This window comes from Elephantulus edwardii, unplaced genomic scaffold, assembly GCF_000299155.1.
Source record: "Elephantulus edwardii isolate Elephantulus edwardi_28Jun2011 unplaced genomic scaffold, EleEdw1.0 scaffold00095, whole genome shotgun sequence".
Lineage (NCBI taxonomy): Eukaryota > Metazoa > Chordata > Mammalia > Macroscelidea > Macroscelididae > Elephantulus > Elephantulus edwardii.
Window position 1 is genome coordinate 10,283,411 of NW_006399845.1, and position 9,732 is coordinate 10,293,142.

Here is a 9,732-nt window from a genome sequence, read left to right on the forward strand (position 1 = left end):
ACCTCAACTGATATTTAAAAGGAGCAGTCTAAGCCAGGGCTACCAAACTGAGTACAGTATGGCAAAACATGTTATTCTGTTCTCTATAAAGCTTGTGCTATAAAATGGTATCCCAGAATGTTGTGGGGTTTTTTTTTCACACTCCCTTACCCCACCTCTTATTCTTTAACCACTGAGGCTAGGCAGTTTAATATAAAAATAAATCTTTTATTCTTTCTCACCAAAAGTCATCAATTACTGTAGCAAGAAAAAATTACAGGGCCCCAGAATAAGTAGGTCACAGAGAATTCCCTGGTCCTTCACAAAAGTATGAAAAGGGTGAGTGGCTTCCAAAAGTCTTGACTTAGGTGTTGGATTAGAGAACATGAGTTATCATTAGGGTTCTGACTGGAACCTAAGAGAAAGTGGGCAAGAGAGTGAGGGGTCTTGAGTGACATCAGAAAATCAGGTCAGAGGCAGCACTGGTAGTATAGTCTGTAGCTACTAACCAAAGTATCAGGTCATCCATGGAGAGCTGTTTTTTGGAGAGCGTGCACACGGTCCTGGAGCTGGGCTTCCTCCTTATGCCTTTCCAGAGCCTGTAGCCCAGAATGCTGCAGGAAGGCTTGGACTGCCTAGGGACAGGGTGTAAAAAAGTATTCAATACCTGGGTCTCTTGTACCATTAACATTCAGTTCTCAGCCTTGTAGTAAACCCAGACTATGAAAGTTATCCCACTTCTCAGAAGAACAGTTATTGTAAGAGGATGAATCCATACAGACTAGCCAGGCCTAGAGCAGTACCTAAAGTAAGGACTAAGAGAGAAGGGAGCCATGGTGAAACTAGAAGCTTTAAAGAAGGCAGACAGAGGACCAAGGAGACACCTACCTCTGGCCGATAAATGAACAGTAGCTGCAGCAGCTCCAAACTTTGGCCCACTACTTCAGTGTCAGAGGAGTTCAGTATGTCTAGCAAGGAGGGGAGCAGGGGTCCCGGCCACAGCTGCTGGCAGTAAGCAGGGCCTTTCTCTGCAATGTTGCACAGGACTGTGAGCACCTGCAGAAACACATGGGCATTGTCCTCACAGAGACTGAAAGCCAAAGATCCTAATAACAGCTAAAATATACAGGATGCCAACACCATGCTAGGCACTAACCCTAGCATTAAATTGTGTGTGTGCACGCGTATGTGTGTTTTTGGTGAAGATTTATAGCCGTTTAGGCTCTTGTCAGAAATTCACACAAACTGTTCAATGGTATTGGTTTAGTCTTCACAATGCATCAGTACTCTCACTTCTAACAAAACCCATACTTTTATTTATTTGCATTTAATAAGTTTAAATTCTCTAAGGATACAGCATTGTGTGTATTGTGTGTCCAATGGCCTTAGCAGGAAGGTTGCACCAAAGTTTGGCCCAAATCATGCCACTGTTTCCATGGGCACAAGTAACCTTTCCCCAGGTAACTCTTGATTTTATTAAGTTTGCCACCAAGTCTTTTTTTTTTTTTTGCTTTGTAAATATAAGCACATCTCTTCCCTAAATAAAATTCCAATTCATTTAAGGCATAACCACTTTTAAATTTTAAGAAGAGTTGTGTGTTCCCTCTGCTTCTGGGACCTTGTTTATAGCTAGCACAGGTGGACTTGCACCATAGTCTCCCAGCCATCTTGATGGTTTAGAAGTCCTATTCCCAGGAAGCCTTCATGAGCTTAAAGACGGCAGAAAAAGTATTCTCATCTTTTAAAGTAACTGTTGACAGTTTATACCAAGTACTTTTATATGCATGTTCTATAATCACCACAACCACTCTCAAAGTTTAGTTAATAAATAAGCTTGAGATGGTTAGTTGAATTGCCTAAGTTTTATCATCCTTAACATGCTTTGCAAATGCTACATTTTTGTGACAAGCCCTGTCAAGCAGATCTGTTGGTGCTGTTTTTTTCAATAGCAAATACCCTGTATCTCATTTTGGCAAGTCTCACAGTATTTTAAACCTTTTCATAAAGCTCTAAACACTTAACACAACTTTTATAGGCACTGAGAAATGAAAAATTCTTGGGACTTGGCTTTATTATGGTACTGTCTTTACTGTGATGGTTTGGGAGTAAAGCCACAGTGTTACCAAGGTGTATGCCTGTTACAAGTAGGCAGCAGTCTAGGGCCTCACACTTATTAGTGCTTCTCAAGTCACACCACACCTCCTGCCAGTTAACAGCTAAAGGCATTTCTAAGGGCTCAGGCCTGCTCCTACTGTTTAAACTTTGGTTACTAGTTACCCAGGACCTAATACCTACCAATATGCTCACCATATTAGATACTGGCAGCAGCTGCAAGAGAGGCTCAATCAGATCCAAGGAGAACAGAGAGGTACAGAAACTAGGGCTGTTTGCTGGAAGGAAATAAAACAAGGATGAAGCCCTCAAACATAGGCCCTCACCCATCCTACCTTACCCCCAGATCATAAATAAGTATCCCCAACTTAAACATCCAGGCCTGACAGAGATTGTTTGTACCAGTGAGGTTGTTAAGGAGCCACAGACCCTCAGGAAGCAGGCTGGGCTGTTTCTGGAGAAAGAACTGCAAAAGGATAAATAGGGCTGCCACAATACGCTCATCTCCAAACTCTATCTGGCCTTCAACATCTTCCACTGCTGTCTCTGTTAGCAAGTTGCTGAGACAACGAAGCACAGGGCACGCGAGCTGCAAAGATAAGTTGAGTGCCAAGTAAAAGAAGGAGCAATCTATATACCAGAGGAGGAACAGTGTGAAGAAAGTTCCCTCAAATCTTGATATTCTTCACCTACCAGTTCCAGTCCTGTGTCCTCAGTACTCTGGACAGCTCCAGCTAAGTCCAACAGCAGCAGCCCCAGAGTGGACAGAGCTCCATGGGTAATGAGCAATGCATTGTTGACCTGACTAGGTACACAAGAAGCAACCAGGTCAATCTTTCCTTTAAGTCAAGATCTGTGCATCTCTAGGCTCCAGAAGAGAGGAGCACAGAGAGAAATAATTGGCCAGAGCAGTTCCAGAGACCAAACTTCAAAATCTCTGACCTGTGTTACCTGCAAATGATGTAGTGAAGGCACCAGGCAAACTCCACAGCGACCCCAGGGCTCAGCTTTGGACTAGGTTGCAACAGTCGCAGAACATGTTGAGGAAGAGCAGAGGCCAGAATGGAGCTGCCAGCAGAAGCAGGGCCATGAGTAAGCTGCTTTTTCCTCTAATGTTGCTATTAGCCAACATCGCCATCTCCAACACATGTGACCCCATTGCTACAGTCACTATCTCAATCCCATCTCATCAAGGGTCTTCCTCTCTCATGCTGACCTCTTCACCTTTCTATGATATCCTTCTCTAAGAACTGACCCATCCTAACAATATGCCTAAAGTTTGTTTGATAGAGTTTCAACATCCTTTCCTCCAAGGGAGCACCCTGTTCTCACTTAATCTCTTTTCATTAGCCAGTGGGAAAGTGTCCATACTGAAAGCTCTTCCTAGCCAGTCAAAGTACAAAAACAATTTTGAAAATGAATCAAAAGGCATTCAGAGATTATACTATTGAGTAGGTCGTTAACTGCTACACTTCTTTGGACACAATTTACTTACGGAATGATCATCTCTGGAGCTTCCTTCACCTGCAGAAGCTGAGACAAGGCATATCCAAGGGCTTCTAGCACAGCCACATGGGGGGACTAGAAGCAGACAAGGTAGGACTCTGAAAGCTAGGCCATAAGATTTCCTGAGACCTTTAGCTCCTTCACACAGGGCAGAACCTGGAACTATTGTTGTTATGTGCTGTTGAGTCGCGTGGGACTCATAGCTACCCTATGTACAACAGCCCTAAACTCTGCCCTGTCCTGTTCCAACCTCACCATTTCCGACATACCTACCCCCATTACCCCAGCCACTAAATCAATACATCTCGTCGAGGGTTTCCCCCACCTGCGCTGTCCCTCCACCCTCCCAAGCATGATGTTCCTCTCCAAGGACTGGTCCCTCCTTGCAGCATGTCCAAAGTATGTCAGATGAAGCCTCAGAATCCTTGCCTCTAAAGAGTATCCCGGCTTCACCCTCTCCAGGACAAACCTGTTTTGTTTTCCTAACAGTCCATCGTATATCCAGTATTCCAACACCACAGCTCAAAGGCATCAATTCTATCATCCCTAGTGGATTGAAAATTACCAAGTAAAAAGAAAGGAAGTGGCCACTCACCTGGATGCATGCAGTCAATGCTGGGATTATTCCCTGTGGCAGAAGTTGCCTTCTCACAGCCTCACTCCCCACAATCAGATTACCCAGCGTATATAGACATAACTCCTGAGAGGAAGGCAACAAAAGCACTGTGGTTGGTGGACTTCACATCAGACTGGGGTGGGCAGAGAGGAGGTGAACAAGCCTGTCAAGGCTCTGGGCACAACAAGGTGGGAGATAATTAGTGCATATAGGACTATGGGCATCAGCAAGTTTTCTTCTCCCCTATACCTGCCAGTTCAAACTGAACCCAAAAGCATTACTTTTTAATCCAAACCAAGAACAAGGTAAGAAGCGAGAAGGCTTACTATGAAATCTGAGCTGTGACCAGAGAGGTAGGTGAGGAGGTAGGAGGTGGCTGGCAGACAGGCCTCAGCCACTACAGGCTGTTCAGAATGAGAGAGTTCGTGGAGACACCGAGCCGCTTCAAGCTGCAGCAGGGCCTGGTTGCTGGTCAGGAGCCCGACGAGGGTCCGCATGCTGCCCTCCAACCTATATGAGTGAGCACCAGAGCCCTTGCTCAGCCTAAGCCCCCTCCTCTCAAACACACACATTCTCTTCTGCTGCCCATTCAAACCACCCACACTGACCGGATAAAAGTCTGCTGTGTCTCAGGGTGCTGCAGGCCTTGACGAAGGTGGACTAGAGCTTTCTCTCTCTCCTTTTCCTCTGTCCCTTGCTGGGCTTGTCTCAGGAACTGCTGGATCTGGAACCCAGGGCAAACAGAAGTGGACAGTTTCCAGGTTCACACCATCTCTAGAACTTGCCTTCCCCGGCTTAGTGGATAATAAGCACCAATTTTGAAGGTTAAGGGCACAGAAGAAAATCAGATCTGAGTTCTCAGATCAGCCTGCTACTTGCTTCACAAGGGTCCTGAACTTGTTTCTTTGACTGAAAATTAGGTATATTTACCCTTCCTTCTTTAACTCAGAAAAACTCAAACTCATTGCTGCTAAGTCAGAACCAACTCATAGCTGACCCTCCAATGGATTTTCAGAGGCAGTAAATGGACCAGTGTTGCTTTTCCTTTCCATAGCTTTTGCACATGCTATTTCTTCTGCTTGAAATGCCCTCCCTACACCCTCAGTCCCTTCAGATTTCATCTCCTTTTCTTGCTTCTAGGATATTAGCTCTTCTAGTTTTCTCTGGCAGACTCAAGAGATTCCATGGTGCCCAGGCTTCCTCCCATTATAATAGGTGTCTCATGAGCTGTGGCGCTTGAAAGGGATTTACATTTTCATGTCTCACTGCTTAGCACAATATCTTGGCATGAAGTACACACAAAAATGAGCAAATGGGATAAACTAGATGTAAATACTTTGTAAGCTACTTATGTAAACAGGATTCTCATTGCCTATTATTTACTTATTTTATAAATATTGAGCACCCGCTTTGTACTAGAAAATGCACAGATTTCTGGATTTTCAATGATGAACAAAAAGTGAAGTTTAACGTATGTTTGTTTGAATTGGAGAAATAGCAAAAAAAAATGTGATTCACGTTCTGTAAGAAGTAAGCAGACTGTCAAAGTCTAAGAAGATCTACTTTAAATTCAACAACTGCAAAAGCCATGTATGAGGCAGAAAAGAGCCTGGTATGTTCTTCCAGAAATGAAAACAAGAGCAATGTGGCTGAGATGAGCAAGCAAATAAGGTTTTAAGTAAGCAAAGACTAGGTCATACTGGGCTTTACAGGTCACAGGAAGGATTTTGGTTTTTATGTGTGCTTTTAGAAGACATTATCGGCCTGATGTGTGAATGAACGAGAGGGCAGCACGCTGTACATGCAGGGTAATCCATGAGGAGGCTGCTGTAGAATCCAGAGAAGATAGTGGAGATCGTGGAAGCTCCGATGGTGAGGTAGAAAGATTCATTAGAAGGTAAAACCGATTTTTATACGGACTTTTTTATATAAAGATGAGGGGCAAGAGAGAGTTGTGAAGACTGCTGCCCAGTTTCCGGCTTGGCTTTTGGATTTGGTGGCCGAAGTTGTTCTACCGAACATGTTCAGGTTTGGGAAGGCAGTACCGGACAACTCACAGGAGGAAAATCTGGTGACAGTTAGGTGCCAGCTGGCGTGGACTGCACCACTCATCCTGCCCCCCCTCGGTTCCCTCACCTCGGCTTCCCCGAGGACAGCAGCCACCCCTCCGGCTTCCTCCGGGATGTCCTCTCGCAGCAGCCTCTTGCTGATAAGCTGCTGCTCCCTCCGCGCCTTCCGCAGTGCTGGGGGTGGGGGGGGGGGACGAGGAGTTGATTGAGTGTGGCAGAGCATCTGGTCCCAGGGCTACCTGGTCCTATTTCTTCTAAGCCCGCCATACCCCTCCCCAGCCTGTGTTCCCTGGCCCACCCACACCTGCTTCCTGCTCCCGCCTGCAGCGCCGCAGCTCTTCCACCCCACAAAACACGGGCCTGAAGCGGCCCTGCTGTCGCCTCCACATGTCGTGGGCGCAGGATAATGCGCAGACTCCACCAGATTCAAAATCCTGGAAGATGTCTTGAGCTGCGCAGCTGCAAAGCGAGGGTAGAAGGGGCGAGAGACACCACCGGATAGGAAGGTGGGACTCAGGGCGGGTAAAAGGTGGGTCACGCTGGACGGAGTGACGGACCGACCGAACCAGGACAGAGCGCTGTGCAAGCGTAAACCCTTGTACAACGCAGCCCCGCCTACCTGATTCTGATTGGTTACACCATTTCTGATTGGGTTTCCTGATTGGTTACTTTGTTCCTGATTCTAAGACAGACATTTAACCCAGTCTCTGAGGACAGGGGCTGGAAGCGTCACCAGCCACGCTCAGCAAACAAAACCTTCGCAACTCAAACACACCCAAGGCAAACATTCAAAACTACCCAGAGAAAGAAAAGCACAAAAGCCAAAATTACCCCAAGCTCTGAGAAGAGCATACAAAGACTTACCTAGTAACACAGTTCTAAGTAATAAACTCAATCCCAGCGCCTGTCACGATGCCAAATGCTAGATGTTCATTACATTACTGAAACTTTGTGAATAGGAACATTATTCCCATTTTAGAAATATAACTACTTCACTATATAAAAGTGAGTTTCCTTTCCTCGCAAGGCATAAGAGAAACAATTTTTTTAAAGGGGGGAACCCAAACAATCCTCAAATTTCGTCACTTTCAAAATTTTAATTGGGGTCAACGAAGCTGAAAAACCAGCATAGTGGCTTTAGCAATGGGATTGAGTATGTCCGAGAATGTGAGGCTGGCACAAGGGTAAGAAAGGGTTTTTGATCTGTTCATAGGGTCTCTGAGAGTCTTACTCCACTGGATGACACCTAACAAGAACAAATTAGTCTGTCTAGGAGGAAGTGCAAACAGGGTCTCCTTAGAGGCAAGGATGATGAAACTTGGTCTCACTATTCGGACATGTTATCAGCAGAAACTGTTATTGTTATGTGCCTGAGTCACCTATCACCTACAACTCATGGCGACCCTATGTAAAGCCTGTCCTGTCCTGAGCCAGTCTTACTGATTCTGACACACTTACCCCCATTGCCCTAGTCACTGTATCAATCCATCTCATCCAGAGTCTCCCTCTCCTGCTCTGTCCCTTCCCTTCTGAGCATGATGTCATTCTCCAAGGATAGGTCCCTCCTGGACACATGCCCAAAGTATGTGAGAAGGAGCTTCAAAATCTTAGCCTCCAAGGAGAAACTTGGTTTCACCCTCTCCAAGACAGACCTATTTGTTTTCTTGGCAGTCCCTGGTGTGTTCAAGATTCTTTTCCAGCACCACAGTTCAAAGGCATTGATTCTTCTTCTGTCATCCTTAGCCATTGTCCAGCTCTCTGATGCATAGCAAAATTGCAAGGACCATGGCCTGGATCAGGAACACCTTAGTTTCTAACTGACACCGTTTCTCCTCAGTAATCTGGAAAGGTCCTTGACAGCAGATTTACCTAATGCAATTCGTCTTTTGATTTCTTGACTGCTTGTGCCAAGAATGCTGATTGTGCAGCCAAGCAAGCTGTAACTGTTAACAACCTCAATCTCTTTTCCATCTCTTTTAGTGCTGCCAACTAGTCCAGTGGTGAGAATCTTTGTCTTCTTGATGTTGAGCTTCAATCCACATTGAAGACTATCAGCAGAAACTGTTGTTGTTGTTGACTGCCATTGAGTCGAGCACGACTCATAGCAACCCTATGAACAAAAGACCTGAAGTCTTTCTTTAACTATTGTTATTTCTCAAAGTTCAGGAAGTTGTTTAAAAAGTGGATGCCACTCCTGCTTCCAAACATGTCTTAATCTGGGAGTGCCAACCAACACTGTCCACAATGCCTAACCATTATGTCATTCAGCACTCCAAAGGCACGGAGTTCAGCATCACAGCTAGTCCAGGTTACCTCAGTACAGCAAACTGACAGACCAGTGCTGCACCACTGAGAAAAATGTTCCTCTAAATTATAATTACACTAGCAGGCCCAACTGACTTTTAAATACCAAGGCCCTTCCAGGAGGTAGAGGTGGTGTTGACTCTAAACAAGAGGCTTAAATAAAAAACAATCAAACATTCCACACGATCCTCAACCAAAACAAGAGAGCCCACCTTTCAGAGTTGAACTGCTTCTCAGCAGAAACTAGCCCTGACAGAAATACAGACATGATAATGGGAAAGGTGGAAGGTCAGAGAAAGAAAAGATTCTCAAGGAGAGATGAATTGACACAGTGATTGATTCAAGTATAGCAGAGATTGTAGGATGGTGCATGATAGGGCAAAGGTCAGACCTGTTCTTCTTAGGGTCACTATGAGTCCTAGTCAACTCCACAGCATCTAACAAGTAGGAAGCTCTGGTGGCGCAGTCCATAGGAATTTGTGCTGCTATGCCAAGTGTAGCGCCTCTTTGACTGTTAGAAACCACCAGCCTCTGCAAGAGAAAGATGGTAATCTCTACCCTTGCAATCTCCTTCAAAAACCTGCTGGAAGGTCAGCTAAGAGTTGTCCAACTGGATAGCCGTGAATGAAGGAGGGAGCTCTGGTGGCTTATCCCATAGTATTATGAAGTTGTTGAGACAATTAACCTCTACCCAAATTGGTCCTCATCTACATGGGAAGATTATTGATGTTGTAAGAAGCAATCTTCTATAAGGCTGGCCGGTCATTCCTCTACAGTGGTCAGGAGCCCCAGGAGTTTATCCTCCTTCACCCTGAATTATAATTGTGTCCTTCTTTGCCTCCTCCAATTACTGAGAGCACTTGAGAGACCACATCCTGTCTGTATCCGAAGGCTTGTTACCAGACCTGGCACTTAGCAAAATGATGATAGATGTTTGGTTTTTTGTTTTTGTTTTTGTTTTTTTATTGGGAAAAACATATTGGGGGTACAAGGAGGTGAGGGTTGGGGGCAGAAGGGGGAGGGTGGGCCAGGATACAGTTGCAGAGCTGCTCAGTTTGGTCAGTGGGGGGAGCAGGTGAAGGAAATGATGAGGGTCCAGTGGGGACCAGATGCTACAGAGGAATGACAAGCATTTTCCAATAGTAA

The 9,732-nt window shown here is 45.4% G+C and overlaps 1 protein-coding gene across 1 annotated transcript; it reads right to left on the reverse strand.

The window, feature by feature from the left end:
- Positions 1-500: 500 nt before the first annotated feature.
- Positions 501-6,671, reverse strand: TMCO6 (transmembrane and coiled-coil domains 6). Its single transcript, XM_006891155.1, has 12 exons — positions 6,587-6,671; positions 6,350-6,456; positions 4,822-4,937; positions 4,540-4,723; positions 4,193-4,297; positions 3,587-3,672; positions 3,043-3,159; positions 2,785-2,896; positions 2,494-2,680; positions 2,275-2,369; positions 868-1,035; positions 501-614 (listed from the first exon to the last, which is right to left on the reverse strand). The coding sequence occupies exons 1-12, from the start codon at positions 6,669-6,671 to the stop codon at positions 501-503; spliced, it is 1,476 nt and encodes a 491-aa protein (XP_006891217.1).
- Between the last annotated feature and the right edge of the window lie 3,061 nt (positions 6,672-9,732).

Excerpts from the sequence above, each read along its gene's own strand:
- TMCO6 (XM_006891155.1), bottom strand. The coding sequence starts at position 6,671 with ATGTGGAGGCGACAGCAGGGCCGCTTCAGGCCCGTGTTTTGTGGGGTG. Across the intron at positions 3,673-4,192 it reads CATTGACTGCATGCATCCAG|TCCCCCCATGTGGCTGTGCT; the intron begins GTGAGTGGCCAC and ends GTCTGCTTCTAG. Across the intron at positions 615-867 it reads TGTTCATTTATCGGCCAGAG|GCAGTCCAAGCCTTCCTGCA; the intron begins GTAGGTGTCTCC and ends CCCTGTCCCTAG.